This window comes from Canis lupus, chromosome 2, assembly GCF_011100685.1.
Source record: "Canis lupus familiaris isolate Mischka breed German Shepherd chromosome 2, alternate assembly UU_Cfam_GSD_1.0, whole genome shotgun sequence".
Lineage (NCBI taxonomy): Eukaryota > Metazoa > Chordata > Mammalia > Carnivora > Canidae > Canis > Canis lupus.
Window position 1 is genome coordinate 13844934 of NC_049223.1, and position 17598 is coordinate 13862531.

Genomic DNA, 17598 nt, shown 5'->3' on the forward strand with positions numbered 1-17598 from the left:
GAGAGAGACAAAGAGAAAGAGAGAGAGGCAGAGACACACACAGGCAGAGGGAAAAGCAGGCTCCCTATGGGGAGCCTGGTGCGGGACCCTATCCCAGGACCCCAGGATCACACCCTGAGCCAAAGGCAGATGTTCAACCACTGAGCCACCCAGGCATCCTTTTTTTTCAAACAGAGGAAATCAAGGTGGGAAAGTTGAGCAACTGCCCAGTATTCCAGAGTCTCAAAGTGGGGAGACCAGGAGCGATAGGTGATGGGCCAACCCAGGTGCAGTCCCAGGGTGGGGGCACATAAGCAACTTCACATGATGACGTTTAAAGCAAATGTTATCTGATGTGTTAAACTGAGACCAGAAAGGGGGTAGGTGGGTGGGAGGGAGGAAGAAACAACTCATAGCAGGTCTATAGAATTCATTCAAAACCACAGATGTGCGATTTAATGAATATGGGAGCCTGTGAGGAGTTTTCTCATTTTTTGATTTTCTAAATGCCTATATATTCAATATTCTTAAAAAGACATTGAGATCCTAAAAAGGAAATACAGAGAGTTTTAGTGTAAAAAGCTTGAGTGATGATTTGTAAAAATAGGTCTTCAATATGTCAACAATAGTAACCCAGAACTAATGTTATGGGTCCCATGTCTATTTAGTTATATGAGCCTACATAAAATCTTGTCCTAAATTAAGAGTTACAGCAGCTAATATTCAATGGCAAAACACTGATACTAGGTTAACATTTATAAAAATGTAAAAAACCCCACATTTTCCAGAAAGGAACATGCTTGGGATTCAATGTGAATCAATCATCGTGTTTATTCTTGAAGCTTTTATTTTGGAGCTCTGTACCGCAAAATGACAATGTTTCATGTTTACAACAGGTATTAGAAATTTGAGATTTTTTTTTAATTTCTACTAGTTTTGAGTAAAATTGGAGATAATGTTCCAAACCATCATCAAAAAATGCAGAGCAAACTTTTCTGTATATAAACTGTACATAAAAACAAGGCACTATACATTTTGGGGAGATATTAAGGTAGAAAGGTGGATTTGCACAGATTCTTCAGAGCCCATGCCAGGAAGTATAAATTCATTTGTTCATTTTAGCACCGGAAGCAGCACTCAGAACAAGTCATACCTAATGCTGAAGGAGACATTTCTGAACACGTGTGAAGATATGTATGGGTGCCAGAGCTAATTCTGTAGAAGCAATTCCATCTACCTTTGAATATTATTTTGACACAAAAGAAAAATCTTAAAAGTGAATGAATACATATTGCTTTGTTAAATACATATTTGATTTATATGTTGTTTATATAAATATATATATTTTAGAACCCACAAACTATCAAAATAACACTTTATAAAGAGAGTCGCTTCCAAAAAAGTAGGCAGCGCTGAGCTGGCACGGGAGGGCAGCGCAGGAGGTGCTGCGCAAGTGCACGCAGGGACGCCTTTATTAACATTACCTGCTGGATTATGGAAAGAGAGTTTCCAAAGGGTTCGCTTAAACATTTACAAAATACACAAATCCGGGACAAGCAGTAGAGCTAATAACTTCAGGTTTTGGAAAACTCTGATTAAAAAAATCTTTTTTTGTTTTTTTTTTTTTCAAAATACCAGTTCAAAAAAAAAAAAAACAACCCATTTCCCTGGTCCAATGGTATTGAAAGTGATGACAGAGGTGCCTCTAGCATCTCTCCCGCTCAGAACAGACCCTTTGCTTTCTTCAGGTTCACCTGCTTCCAGGCGGGCAGAGCATTGTATTCGTCTCTTGTCATGTCTAGTGCAAACTGCAAAATTCGGAGAGACATCAGCGGGTGAGTAAAAAGGACTTCCCATCCAAGCCAAGCATATTGCTTAAATGCTGTCCCACACGAGGGCATGCTTACCTCAAAGTCTTCATCGGTGAGATAAATCTCAAGCTTCAGAGGATCAACTCCCTCGGGTAGCGGCCTGGCTAGCAGATCAGCCAGGGGATAGATGGTTTTACAGAGCTTGGCTAAGACATCTTCCACAAGGGTGATCTGATTTGAAACTTCGGTATCCTAGGGAAGAGGAGAGAGCAGAGAGATTCGTGCCCTGCATCCGCACAAATGTTCTACTGCGCGCCTGCAAGTCCACGAGCCTGTCCGCCCTGTGCCCCTGCAGAGAGGCTCGCTCAGGAGCAAGCAGGCTCTGACATTGAAAGGAAGCGCCCAAAGCTCCATGGTTCTGACTTTTAGGTGTCTTCCTGCCCCACCAGATAAATCCTGCATTGGGGCTGTCTTGGACAAACGTTTAGGGAATATCACGAGTGAATTATGGCATAAGATTAATTTATTTGAACTCTAGACACTAGAAGCATTTGTTTAAAAGTATTTAAAAATAACCTTCAAAGGAATCACAGGCTCCCACGTCAGCCGCATTTCTTAATCCATAATAAAAAAGGTAAGAAAATGCAGCTAGAATATGCTGCTGAATCTAGATTTTTTTTTTTTAAAGCCACTCTGTGCAGGATATTGCAGGTAAATTATCTTCCTCTGTTAAACCTGGAATTCCAGCTTGGCTTCCCTCTTTCTGATTGGAGGGAAATGAGTAACACTATTGACAAATTCATCAATTGATGGCACACACTCGTGATCAAGGAGTGGGTTTGGGGGCAAGCTTGCACCTGAGACCTGGGACGAGCTACTTCAGGTTTCTGGGTCTCAGCTCCTTCCGTGGGGAAACAGGGATAAGGTGAAGATGTCCCTTAATAGATGGTTGTGAAAATAAAGGAGAAAATAAAGGAGAAAATACAGTAAAAAGCCTGGAGCCATGCCTGGTGCACACAAGCACTCGGCGATTGTGTTATTACTACAAGGTGGTGTAGCAAGCCTGCAGGCCTGCTCACAATGATGCTGTGAGCCCACGGCTCCCCGAGGATCTATGGGGGGGATGCAGGGAAACAGAGGAATTCCGACCTTAATTCAGACTACAGGAAGCATGACCTTCTGCATAATCCTCACCGTGCACTGCATGTTTATGGTAAACAGACCCCTTATTGCTGCTCTCGGGCTCCTCCCTGTGTGGACACTGAGTCCGCTCAGTTCCAGAAGAGCTAAGACTCATCAGTGCTGCTTGCACTAAACACACATTTGCACTAAATGTCCGTTGTCAAGCAGCAATGAACTCTTTTTATTTAAAACTGTCCAGACCTCCCATTAAATACCCAAGTCTTCTCCCCTGAGCAGCAGCTCTCACATCAGTGAGAAAGCCAACATAGAACCTATTTCCTTACTAAAACAAAAATAACAAAAACAAAACAAAACAAACACCCCTTGGACTATTACTGCTAGCAATGTTAACAACTCATAACTGAAGAAATCCGATATAGCTGTAGTAGCTTTTCTTTCTGTGTGGTTGGAAATATAACGTTCTGGTTAATAATATATTTTAGTAAATAAAGGTTGTGATAAATGCTTCCTGTGTTAACACCAGCTGGTCTCATAAAAGACTATGAATGAGCTATTAACACTGCTTATCGGGAGTGACTCCCGATACATTCATTCACTTAGGTATTAAAGCAGGTTAATCCATCACAGGTTTATTATTTGTCTCCTCTAACACAAGGTTAATGGCTGAAACAAGAGGATTTTTGTTGTGTCTTACACAGACCTCGAGAAGCAATAGATTTTTAGCTAAATGATGAAGAGATGGCAGCTTTTATGTATGTATTGTCTTCAGAGTAATTAAGTTCACCGTTGCTTTTAAGTTTTTTTAACTTGAGCACCAGGTGTAGAAAATTAACCAAAACAGCTCAAATGATTTATTAACCACGATAGTTCAAATGATTTCTCCTCTTCCTGAGCTAATTCTATGTAGACTTGTTAACATGTTGTAAAAGAAACAAAGGTTTTCTCTCTTTGAAAATGCAGTTGGGTGCTTCTCCAAGGTAAAGTCAACCTGCAATTCGAGAGGCAGGGAGCTACCCTGCACGGGGAAAGACGGCGCGCTCACCATTTCTGTGATTTCAGCAATGTCCTCTCTGTGCTCCCAGCTGGGGAACATGTTGGTGAATGTCAAGGGCTCCAGACCAGCATGGATAAGGTAAGACTTGGGGGGCGGCCTCTTGATATTTTTTCCTGTAGGTACACGGAAGGCAATGTCAGTACACCCAGGGTTTGGGTCCGAAGACCTGGGCTTTCTCTGATTTCCCTTGGAATCTTTTCTTCTTTCTTGGGATCTCCTATGGCTAAAATGCAAATTAGGAAGTAGTTCATAATAACACGTGGATGATGTTTATACAAAATGTCAATTTTATGCATATAATGATGCATAAAACTGCATGTAATTGACCTGACTCTGGAGGGGAGAAAGCCTCTCTCTGTGGCATCTGGGTAAGACATCTTCTTTCTCTTGTGCTCACTTGTAGAGAATGCCTCTGACTTCCTAATGCAGCGTTAGGTTCAATGACAGTTACACAGCTAATGACAGCATTTTATATGCCACTCTAACTTAAACATTGGTGGAAATTTATTACTTATTACTGACAAGCTTTTCAAGAGAGAATGGACTATATGGACTCAGTGAAACTAATCCACGAAACCTTAAAAATTAAGATAAGAAATTTATTACTGGCATCTTCACTTTATAAAAAATACTATAAATTCTAGGTGGACAGTATAGTAAAAAGCCATGAGTTATCTGTAGATCTTTCTTTCTTTAGCTATAACACTAAACATGATAATGAATGACAAAAAGATTGCCACTGGTCAGCCCACGTGGAGGAGCTTTCAGCTCTCAGACATGAAAGTGTGGTGCCATGCGTGGATGGAGGCCTATGTGTCCCAAACATATTAATCCTCAGTGCAAAAGGGTATCCAATCCAGGGTATCCTATAACATAGCCTTTGACTTTGAGGGTAGCAACTTAGATGGCCCAGTAATATAAAAGAGAACAATAAATTCTCATTCATGGGGATGGCCAAAAATGCACTAATCTCAAAATTAAGAAGCCTCAAAAAATTAAAAGTGGGGAAACACTGGGTTCATCACTGTCAGCCAGGCTTTACGGCAACACAGGAAGAGGAAGACTGGTCTGTGAGTCCGACGTGGGGGGCAAAGCTTGTGGCCATGCTGCTTACCTTTGCAGTACTGGAGCACGGTTTCCATGGCGCTCTTCCGGTCGGAGGCCCAGCGAATGCGGGCCGATCCAGTGATCTTGTTCTCTATGGGCCACCAGCCTTGCCAGAGGTATACCTCGTGGTGATTGTCAACAAGGAAAAGTGCTGTGAGGGCAAAAGGGCAGACCAGACAATCAGGGGCTCCTCCATGGATGCTTCTAGGTCACCCTTGCCCAAACCTAAGGGATGCCTTCCCTCCCTGCTGCTCTTGTCAGGGGGTCAGGATCCCCTTGGCAGGAATAAGGGGAGGGTATCAGCCCTTTGAGCATTCAATCAGAAAAGGCCTCCAGGCAGAGAGGGGTGGCATTTGTGACACCGGCCTCTCTCTTCCCCTCCTCTTGTCTCCCTCTGCCCCTCCTCAGCCACAGGCCTGCCAGATGCCCTTTTGGGAATCAGTAGCCCGCTGAGTGCAGGGGCAACACATGTGCCCCTTAAGGGGCTGTGAGCACCATTTATCCCCAAAGAACATATTCAAAACCGGAGAGTACATCTCCCTCACCCTACAAGTCACTGAGGTTCGTGGACCATGTGTGATTGCTTCTTGGTGACTAAGTTCATGGTTCTTTGTGAGAAAAACAGGCTTTGAGAAGTAGATGTGTTATACTTCTTCTTCCCCACTTTTTCTCATCAAACAGTCACCCTGATTCTTGCTCCATGTGGCAAAGGGGTTTCACATGTGCTAGGTGTGCTGGCCCTGAGTCCTTTCTAATATGCATTTCAGGATTCTGTGTACACCACACCCTGATATCACCAGGCTGATAACTCGTCCTGAGTGTTGGCAGGAAGAGGGTGGGCAGCCGCCTCTCTTAAGAAAGTTGCTGGTATTTCCCACAGTCTGACCAGGGCACCACTTGAGCTTTGAAGGTGCAGACCTGGGCGGCCAGGATACCATGACATTCCTGGCTGAAGGGAGAGGGCACAAGTGCTCAGACTCGACTGCAGGAGGGCCAGAGGGTCCATGCAGTCCAGCCTCTGGTGAATGAGACTGTCCCCACCAGAACAAGAGCACAGATGTTCTGCCTCAAGGTGGAGGTTGAGTGGAGATAGGGGGCCGTGGGATGGGAAGACGTAGGCGGGGGCCTCAGCCCTGCCTGCAGCCCTGGCACCGCGGCAGACTCTGAACTTTGGTGGACTCAGCAGATGCTCCTACCCCTTCGCTCCCAGAACACTTGCTTTCCCAGGCTCCCTTGAAGCAGAGGTGGTCGTGAATGTAAGCAGAAGTTAGCTGGGGGCATCTGGGAAAGTGTTGGTTTTACTGGATAGAAGGGAGAGACAGGCCCATCACTGCCCTCCTCCCAACCCTTCCTTTCTGTCTCGGGTGAAACATGATGGCTGGAGCAGGGGCAGCCAACTGCGGACTGTGAAGCAGCAAGACAGAGTGGAGGCTGGGAGAGATTCTGGGCCTGATGCAGATATGCTCAACCTTATTTTAACTGACATATCTGGGTGAGTTCAGTAACCAGGTCTCAGTTTCTCAGACTGTTAACATATGGTTCATGTCCTCTTCATTTTGGGGTAGGTGTGAGGATGAAATTAGGTAACATAAGGATGTTATTTGCCAGTGTGCTCGGCAAATAAAAGCTGTTTGCTAAATATGAAAGTAAAATAAAAAGGCTTTTTGGAAGGTGTATCTTGCGCAGCCATACCTGGCTGTGGCGCGCTGTAAAGATCTTCCTGCAGGAAAGGCATGGAGTTGACCACAGAGGGGTCTCGGGCGGGATATATGAACTCTGTGGCTAAGAAGTCACCGGAGGAACTGCTGAGGATGAATAGGCGAGGTGTGAAGTTAAAATTTCCAGGATCTTTGAAAGAAAAGAGAACAAAGCTGAAGATAAAATATACACCAGAGTATACATCCCAGGTGGATCCAAGAATTAACGTTAAGACATAAGATAATCCAAACATTAATGTGAAGATAGGTAAGAATCCTCTGAACTTGCAGAGGGGGAAGACCTTTCTAATCAGAATTATAAAAGAAGTAATGGAAGAAGGGATTTATGCATTGACAGTACAGAAATGAAAAATTTCATGGCAAAAAACCCCAAACAAAATGAAAAGGCAAGTGACAAAAGGAGAAATATGGAAACTTGTATCTTTAGTATATAAAGAAGTATGATAAAGATAAATAGCTCAATAAAAATAAAACATTCACCAAAGTAGAAACACAAATGATTTAAAAAATTAAAGTATTTAATAGTACTTCCAGTTTAAAACATTAAGTTAAAACAGTGCTTAGGTATTAGTTTGTCTCACTAATTTTGGCCAAGAGAAGAAGGAGAAGTGCCGAGTCTCTGTGCTGCTAAGTGCGCATTCTTGTATGTATACTGCTGCTGAGAATGGAACTCGGTGCCAATGTCCTGGGGCACCCTTGTTGATATGTACTCAAAATCTTTTCTATCTTCATCATAACAGTTCTGTAACTAGGAACTTAACTACAAGTAAACATAGATACTTATTTTAAATTTATTCACAGTTCTATTGTATAATGGGGAAAATTGGAAACAGCTCTCTAAAATAAAGTTAAGACAGAAGAGGTTAAGTAGAAAATGGCACACAGCATCTTCATTGGGATATCCTGCAGCCACAAACATCTAAATAAGAACTTGAGAAACTGTTCATAATAAAGGGAAAAATCAGGTTATAAAACTATATATATATATATATATATATATATATATATATATATATATACACACACACTGCTCTCCAAAATTTTCTTAAATACAGATATGTACGGATCACATACAGAAATGTTAATTCTGGTTACCTTTGAGAGAGATGATTGTAAGGGCCTTAGTTTCTTTTTTAGCCACTCTCTGCTTTTAAACATTTCCCATCAACATGCATTATTAAGAATAACTGTATAGAGGCACCTGGGTGGCTCAGTCAGCTAGACATCTGACTCTTGATTTCAGCTCAGGTCATGATCTAGGGTGGTGAGATATCCCTTGCTTGAGATTCTCCCTCTCTCTGCTCCTCCCTGCCACACCACCACCCTGTTGTGTGTGTGTGCACTTGCATGTGCACCCTCTCTCTCAAAAAAACCCAAAAAATATAAAAGTTAATGAAAATTGAGAAGCAGTATAATGGAGTGGTGGTTCTGAGTACTCCCCACTGTGGTTCAACGCTGGGCAAGCAGATGAACTTCCTCATGTCTCAGTTTCCTCATCCATAGAAACATGGCGGCGTTAGGCTATGAGTGCTGGGTTAATGTATATCCAGTGCTGAGGTGATGCCTGGCTCATCCTAAACTGCTTAGTACTTGTTAGCTCTTCTTACATTCAACTGTATTGAAGTTGATTTTGTGTATTTAAATGTAAAAGTGACCCCTTCTCTAATCTGAACTCCACTATGTCCCTGCACCCAGGACACTGGCCAGACTAAAGGGTCACAGTGTGTTACTACTCATCTGGTTTCCTGGACTTTTCTTCTTGCCTCTTTCTAAGTCATGATTACCTTCAAGGCTCTGTGTAAATGCCAGATCTTTCATGGAGCCATGTGTGATTTTCCTGGTGGAGCTAATCTTTTTTCTTTTTAACTTTCAACTTCCTTCATTTGGACCTCTTTTATGACATGCAAAAGTTTTATTTGGCATTATACTTGTCTTGCATATTATTTAGCATCCTTATTGGGTGGTAGGCCTGTGAGGACCTAGCCTAGGTGTATTCATTGGGTGCTGTACACAGTACATGCTCAGTAAATATGATGCTAATGTATTGACTACATTACTGAAAGGAAGCTACAGAATGTTCTGTTCCTATGGAATGTTCTGTTACCTTGAAGCATACAGTCGTACGCTTTTCTATCTCTCCTTCCTAAAGCATCCCAGAATCCCAGCGGCTCGGATCCTTCGTCACACTCGTGTATTGTCACTTTGCTGCTACTATGCAGTCCTGCTTCCAGGGGACATCTGCATGGAGAAAATCCAGTCAGTTTTTTTTTTTTACTAAGCCCTGGAAGTGTTGGCAGTACAAAATCATTCAAGACTAAATCTACAGATTAGCTCACCATCTCTCCTACTTTTTCACTAAATCAGTTCTTACTAATGAATGAAAACATGCTCTGTGGTTTTTGAGAATGTGTGTGGGGGGGAGGCAATGAGAAGGAGTGGCTTGGCCCTTTGAGAAGAATGTACAATTACATATAAGACAGAGTGAAAGTGATTTACATTTTTATATATAACATACACATTTATTATTCCTTGTCTTCTCCTGCTGGAACATTAGCTTCACGGGGACGGATACTTGGGTTTGTTCACTAGCTGAGTCCCTGGGTCCCTAAATCTGAACTCGGAGCTGAGTACATGCTCAATTATACCTGCTGAGTGAATGAGTGAATGAGTTCATTGTTTTGTTTTTTCTCAGTGGTCCAAGGGGAAAAGCCAATGGACCAGAGATACCTGACTACCTCACTGAATGTCACTTATCACCCCTCCTTGCCTCCCGAGCACACAGAACAGTGTTTCGAGATGAGACGTTTTGCTCCTCCGCTGGCTGCCTGTTCAAAGGGCACTGGCCTGAGTGCTCCTCTCTGCCGCTGCCCACAGCGCAGCTCTGGGAGCAGCCCCAAGGGAAATCTGCCCACGCCACACTGCCCTGGTGCCCAGGGGAAGGATCTGACCAAATGGCACTTCAGTGGCATGTTGTGGCCCTGGAAACTCTTCACTCGTAATGTTCACAAGTCACCACTGTCTTTGCGGGTCTCAGGCTGTGGAAACGCTAGGCATGCCCTGAACACCTGGGCGATGTGGGGATCTTTCTGGCTGTCTGCACAGCTGGGTTGGCCCGGGCCACAGCCCCCTCTGGATGGGGACTGCACAGCACATCCTTCCCTTGCACACCTTCTCTTCTTGCTTCAGTTTTTCCTCTCCCCCTGGGGCCCTCACATAATGCCACAGCACAGGGGGCTTCCTCCGGGTGAATGCCCAGTCAGGGACCTGCCTGGACCAGTTTCTGGTGTGCTGTGCCCGAGAACCACCCCAGGCCATCCAACGACTCCCTGGCCAGTGGCTGCCTTGGGAGTGCAAATACAGCTGTCCTCGGCAAAAGGGGCGTGTTACAGCCAGGCACAGGTGCTGTCTCCCAAACTCCCCTTCAGCCAAATGCTTTCTGACTTCCCACTGCTCTGGCAGAACTAAAACTCTGAACCCCTAAAAGATATCTGAAATTTGCTCTCTTTAAATAACAAAGGACTCCAGGCTTTTAATTCAAAAGCTGAAATCTTACTACAAAGACACTAAAGCACTTGGGGTCATTTCCTTCACTCCTCACTCTGCCTTTTGTTGAGCCAAGTAAACCCTCTGAAAGGAGGGGAAGCCCTCCCATTGGAGGCTTCAAGAGAGACGTGTGTGACATCCACTTGCATGGTCAGAGGTGGCTGACAGCTTTCGTAACTACCCCTCGCTGAAGTCACTTTAAGTACCCTGGGGTGTCTACTGGCTTCTACTGGGTAGCTTTCCAGCCTCGGCCTACATGTCCCAGGGAAGCCCCTGCTGGAGGGGCCCTCACACACAACACTCACTGTTCTTTGATTTTATTTGCTGCAGTCCTTCCAACCTCCTTCGTGTGGGCTTGAGCTTTGCATCCGTGCCATAAGTAAATGAGGGCTTTGTTTATGTTGAGGACAACCATGGAAGTCCTGGACCTCAGGCTACTACAGTGACAGGCCACTTCCAGCAAATTTCCTTCCATGGGCACTTCTCCTCGGACACAGTACAGCCTCCACTCACCTGCAGGGGGCACCAGTGGCACAGAGTTAGGACGAGTGCTGCGTGGAGAGCTGCCCCTGCTGGGCACTCAGTCACCAGCCAATACCAGCGCCCTTGGGCCTGGGCCTGGGAGGCAGGATGGAGGGGAGGCTCAAGGGAGCAGCAACCAGCTTACTGCTGGCCCAGAAAGCACATCCTTTTGGAGTTAGAAGAAGGTTCATGATATAGGAAAACCATTTTTATAAAATCTATAAATACCAAGCAAATCATATAACAGGCATAATTTCAAGAGGCTCCGATGCTAAGCATTTCTTTTCTTTTTTGGATGCTGGCCAACAAAAATCTCATAATTTATAGTAGACGACCCACTGAATTTTTTCCCTCTTAAAAACAGAGTCGCTGTGAGGATTCAGTTTAAAGTGAAGTAATCATCATCCAGCCTCCTGCATGCAAAGTTGTAGCCTGAAGTACATTGTACAGGCCTGGGAGGCTTGTGAGCTCCCCAGACAGCTGATTTGTAAGGCAAATGTTAGGAGCCTTTCAGGGGTAAAGGCACAGCTTTATAAAGGTAGACTTTCTTTAACCCCTCTTGTGCATAAAAATATCTAGCAGAAGGAAGAAAATCTGATTCCAAAAGTAAAAGTGACTTACTTTGTGCATTTTCTTCCTCCTCTTCCCGTCTCCCAGAGTGTACCACCATTCCCCCCTGGAAACACTGCAGAAAGCAGGGGGGCTCCTTTCCCTGCAGAACCTGGACCTTCCAATGTAAACACACCCAGATAAGTCACATGTACTGGTTTTTCAAAGTCTTAAATATAATACATGCCTATGGTAGAAAATCTGGAAAATATCAAGAAGTGCAAACAAAAGCCAGTGATAATACCATTATCTAAAGATAACCACTAATAAAATTCTAGGGCAGACCTTTCCTTTCAAAATATTTTTCAGATATGTGTTTCTCCCAAGCAAAACTAGGATTGTTATTTTATGTTACTGTATACCCTGATTTTTCTTCACTTGATATTTTTTGGGCACCAAAGACTCTTGAAACATGAGTTTTGATATTTTAATGGTATTTCATGATACAGATGTAACCTGACTGATTTAAATGCATTTTAAACAAAGTCTGCCTCTCAGCACTGATCACTTTGTAATTCTGGGGGAAAGAACTGTCTCTTTGGCAACAATTCCCACAGTCCACTCATGGAGCCATGTGCCTGCCAGCCACGGCCTCGCCCTCATCTGTGAACCACTGTGTTCCATCAAGTGTTAGCGGCTCATAAAACTGTTAGGGTTGACTCCACTCATTCTCACTTTGGCTAGACATTTTCCTTTAACGAGGAAATTGTTTATTGAGCCTGGCAGTCAGGGCATTTCCCAGCAAGTGTTAACTTACCAATCTCAGAGCCCATTCTGCATAATTAAGTACCATTTTGTGGCAGTGTTTTATAGGTTTGAAGTGTTTTTTACATCCCTTGGCTTGACAAAAAATGCAATGCTCAAACCAGAGAGATTAAGACTCAAAATTCTCATGGTGATTTTGAAGGTATGATTCAAACCTGGCCTTTACGATAATTAAAAATGCAGTTGAAATTACCCACTATTAAGACTAAATTAAAATGCAGTGGTCAAAAAAAAAAAAAAAAAAAAGCGGGGGGTGAGAGGGCAGCCCGGGTGGCTCAGCGATTTAGCGCCGCCTTCAGTCCAGGGCGGGATCCTGAAGACCCGGGATCTAGTCCCACATGGGGCTCCCTGCATGGAGCCTGCTTCTCCCTCTGCCTGGGTCTCTGCCTCTCTCTCTCCTGTGTTTCTCATGAATAAAAAAATAATAAAATAAAATAAAATAAAATAAAATAAATAAAATAAATAAATAAAATAATAAATAAAATAAAATAAAATAAAATAAAATAAAATAAAATAAAATAAAAAATAAAATAAAATAAAATAAAATGCAGTGGTCACTAGCAGTTACTTACAATTGTTATATAGTCCACTGTAGAAAATATATGTTAAGTATTTTTTAGGGAAGAGGAGCGGTTCTTAGGAATCTAGAAGGCTGAGTGTTGATCTGTTTTGGAGAAAATGTCTCTGTTCTCTTTCCTCAGGCTATTGTTAACTACTCATCCATGATAGTAAAGATATCTGCACATGGTATCATGTTCTCCCAAAATGCCAAAGTCAATTTTAATTACTAAAGTCTGGGACCGTAGGCAAAGATCATCTGCACATCAAAAAGAACTGTTTACAAAGTCTTGGCATGGGGCATTATACAGACCCTGAGGTTATAGCGTTGTGGGAGACAAGCTCACACTGCCTCTTTCATGCTTGTGGGGAAAGACAGATAATAAATAAGTAAACACGGTGTATTCAAAATGTAAACAAAAATGACAAATTGATTATGTAGTTTTAAGTAGTAGTAATAATAGTAAGTGCTATAAAACAAAGCATAGTAATGGGAAGGGATTTGGGTAGAATACATGACATTCAAACAGCTAAATCATATGAGGTTGAAAGCTACTTATGGATGCAGAAGATATCCAGATGTGAAAATTGTGCAAAGGCCCTGGGGTAGGTGGAAAGAGATCTGAGGAATGGCAAAAAGGTTAGGGAAGCCCCGGTCCCGGTGCAAGACCAGAGGGAGGTAGGAGAGGTATCCAGGGCCAGCCACAAAGGCGCTGACAGACCACGAGCAGATGGCTTTGACTGCAGTCCAGGGAATGACATGATCTAATGTGATCCAGAAAAATCAGTCAGGCTGGTGTGAGGGATGCAGAAGATGGGAATACTAATTTTTATGTTGATCTCTGATATCTCCTTCGGATTAGGTTTGTGTAAGTGAAAAAAATGATCAGAATTTATGAGAATTTTAAGATTCTTGAGCCAAACTCAAGATGTTCAAGGATGGTGGTTTCAAGCTACATTTCCTGATGGAAGCATCCTGCTAAATCCTTACCCGCCCAGGATCTGTGCTTTATAAAATCTCTACCAGCTTTAGAAGTGGAAAACAGCATCTCTTTGTTTTATTTATAGTTCCTTAAGTATTAAGTGGAAACTTAAAAAAAAGAAAAAGAAAAAAAATCCAAACCAAACCACTCACTGGCACTTAGCACTTGTTTTGGGGATTTACTATTTGCACATACAACATCTCGCTAAGAGCACATGACTCTTGGCCAGGCGGTGGGGAGCAGAGAGCCTGGGATCTGGAGCAGCTGGCTAGGACTCAAAGGCACTTGGGCGCTGCTGTCTCCGCAGGGCACCAGCCACACCACTGTGGTTCCCCAAGAAGGCCAATCCTGGCATCCCCGGAGGCGGCCACTTTCCAGGACTTACCTGGGCACCCCTCTCCTCATCCAGCTCCACTGTCATCAGAGCTGATGTGCCCTTCTCACTCACGGTCGACTGCCGGCCTTGCCAGAAGAAGTAGACACACTTCTCCTTGCCAGCTACCCGTACTGGGTGCTCTCCCTTTTGTCGACTTCCCACTGCAAACAACACAGAACCCAAGGATAAATGGCTGATAGGCCAAAAGAAGAGCAAATATATGGCTTTCTTCTCCAGGCTCTGTGAGGACAGTGAAGAAACAGCTTTTTGGGCAGGGGGCTAAGGAGAAAAACCATCCTTCTTCCAGTTAACTGACCCTGAGCCTCCAAATGGGAGAAAAAATGATCTAGTCTTCTCAATGCCCTGGGAGAAACACCTGTCATCCACAGGCAGGAAGCAGATCACTCCAAGTGTGTGACAGAGAAAAATGGTGGCTGCCAAGGCAGGACCCACGCTCCCCAAGACACAAATACATTTTCCATATTACACCATCCTTTTGGCAAAGGATTAGCTGGTAGAGAAGAGATACTGAAAACAACAGCTGGGCCAGCTTTAAGCACAAAGGGAAAAATTTAGTCTGTGAAAACGATTCTAGTAAAAAAACGCTCTGAAGTTTCCAAATTCTGTCAGAAATGGGAGAGATATATTGCTGACATATCACTTTCATAAACTAATCTGGGATTTTAATAATATCTGTCCCCAGGACTGCAGCCAGGATGAAGTGCTGGTTGTCCTTACTGTCTGGCACCTCCTAGGCTCTCGGTAAACATGAGCAGCCCATAGGACACGCATCTCACCAAAGAGCTGGCACAGAAAGTTAGCTGGTCAAGTGGCCACTTTAAAAAGGCGATATCTCACACCCCGCCTCACCGCTTCTAGATATATGCCGCATTCCAGACTCTTCTTGCTCGTTCATTCAACAGATACTCACTGAGCACTTGCAGTATGCCTGGGACTCTTCAGGACACCTGATAAGCAAGACAGACAGCTGCCCTGCTTTCATTCTAGCAAACAGATGAGCGAGATGGTTTCAGATAGTCCTAAGTGCTCTGAGGAAGACAGACAGGGGGACGCAACATAGGGGCAGGGTGAATGTTGATGGGATCCCCTGTTGAGGGAAGGCCTCTCTGAGGTGGTGACCAGTGACAAGATAACAAGGACCTGCAGGCAGACCCTTCTGGAATGAATGAGATAAGAAGACTAAGCTGTTACCTCCAATGCCTGCCCGGGTGGTCCCAGAAAGTGGTGGTCAACCATGGAAGAAAATAGGCAATTATAATTCTCATGCTTGTTGAAAATTAAAGATGATAACTGGATTCTCTGGTTCTATATTAGCTCAATTTTTCTCAGCTCCAGTCCCATTTACAATATCACAACTGTCTTGAGGTTTGAAGGTAAGAAGAAAGTTCATTTATTTTAAGTTCTTAAGAGGCCAGGGCCCTGTTTATTTTACTTTTTTGCCCTTTAGCAAAGCACTCCATGAACAGTTTTCATAATTGATAATAATAACTCTTACAGCACTTGCCAAAGTACGACCTTTAGTGCCATCTCCTGTGGACATGAACTGGTCAAGTTCGTGTATTTTGAAGTGGACAGAATGAAAGAGGAACCACTGATGAATAGGTTATGCATATTCACCATTAGTTTGGAAGCCACTCTTTTGAAATTTCTGCCAATTTAGATAGGAACAAAACCTTGTCTTCGATTAGCAAATCCCATTCTTCACAGTAGTGAAAATCAGTATGTCAGCTGGGGAAAGAGATGCTTAAAATAGGTCATAGAAGTTGATACGTATCTTGGAATTTGTCAGCACTTAGATACACTAAATATATCCAAATTTCAATAATAAACAGTGTTTTATCACCTAACATCCTAATGTGGACTTCAGTATCTGTATCTATCTGTATCTAAAACAGAATTATTTTGGGGCACTTGGGTGGCTCAGTGGTTGAGCGTCTACCTTTGGTTCAGGACGTGATCCTGGATCCCAGGATTGAGTCCTGCATTGGGCTGCCTGCATGAAGCCTGCTTCTCTCTCTGCCCATGTATCTGCCTCTCTCTCTGTGTCTCTCATGAATAAATAAATCTTTTAAAAAATAAAATAGAATTATTTTCTTAAAATATTTCATAATAGTTTTCAGTATTTTTCCTTGTAATTTTCTTCAGTATACCTAAGTTGAATCCTACACACAACTTTTTCTTAGTTCATTAATTTTTAATTTTAGCAAAATAAAGATTAAGCTTTCATTGGTAAGAAATTACAGACTGTAACCTTTATAGCCTTGATCAGATGGCTAATTTAAAGTGCTGATCCATCGTACCTCAAAATACTTTCCAGAGTATGTCTGTGACCAGTAGTTGTGTTTAGGAGTAACAAAGGACTGCGGTATGAGGAACTGCTCATGGTCAAGTGGTCTTACAGCTGAATCCCATTTACTGCCTGCCTGCTCATGGCAATGAGACCTGTATCATGCTCCGGAGCTGCCTGGCCTGGTGTCACTGGGTCCCTTGCACACCTTGTCCTTACTAGCGAGGGCATGCGCATGCCCTGCTGCCCTGGACACGGTTACTGGGGCAGGATCCAACCCACCCCACCGAGGTCTCGGGTCTCCCTTCCCTGGAGCGCATGGTTCACTTCCCAAGGAGTTTTTCTGTGTGCCTGTGTGGGCTGGTGGGGGTCCGCCAGAAGGATGACGGGACTGTCTCTACAGCCTGCTGGTTTCTGTAGACCTGGTCCCAGAAGAGCTTCCCGAGCTCCGGGTTCAGTCCCATTTGCGAGGACGGCCCTTGTGGGGTATGAGTGTGAAGGAGCTGGACCTGCGGTCACTGCAGGGGCCCTGTTAATGCCACTGGGCTGTGCTTCTCTGCCCCCAGGGGGACCATCTGGAATCTGAGAGCTCCCTGCTCTAACTTAATGCTCTGCAGCTGGACTTCTTCAGAATTGTAACTTAGCTCGTAAAGATGCTGCTGGATCTGGCTGTGAGATGTGCATTGTGTTTACTGGGAAGAAATACAAGAAGTATTTATGCCAAATCATTATTTCCTAGAGGCCTCCGAGAGAATAGTCTATGAAGGCCTCAGAAATCTTAGATTTATTTCATTTCAATATTGTTCTATGTTCTATTTATTAATTAATTTTTTTTTTTTTTTTTTTTTTTTTTTACTTCTTATAACTAACAGGTAAGGAAATGACTGAATTTCTCATGAGAGTGACTTGTTATTACTTTGGGTAGATTCATGCTATCACATCTTCAAGTTAAATACAGTAATTTTGCTTTTGTTGCTCAGGACATCCGTGATGATTATTTCCTGTACCTTGTGAGCACGTGTCAGGCCCTGTGCTAAACCTGATCCATACCAGATTATAAGAGTCTGTGGGCTGCATATCATGTGTTTTCTAGGTGAGAAAACTGAGGCCCAGATAGGCTGT

At 43.5% G+C, this 17598-nt stretch overlaps 1 protein-coding gene across 1 annotated transcript in view; it reads right to left on the minus strand.

The window, feature by feature from the left end:
* Positions 1–785: 785 nt before the first annotated feature.
* Positions 786–17598, minus strand: part of SVIL (supervillin) — a 103342-nt gene continuing 86529 nt past the window's right edge. The window contains 9 exon segments of the mRNA XM_038529910.1: positions 786–1787; positions 1887–2042; positions 3976–4100; positions 5102–5245; positions 6787–6942; positions 8917–9050; positions 10661–10868; positions 11499–11604; positions 14178–14329. Coding sequence (XP_038385838.1) covers positions 1701–1787; positions 1887–2042; positions 3976–4100; positions 5102–5245; positions 6787–6942; positions 8917–9050; positions 10661–10868; positions 11499–11604; positions 14178–14329 — 1268 coding nt within the window. The 3' untranslated portion in view covers positions 786–1700.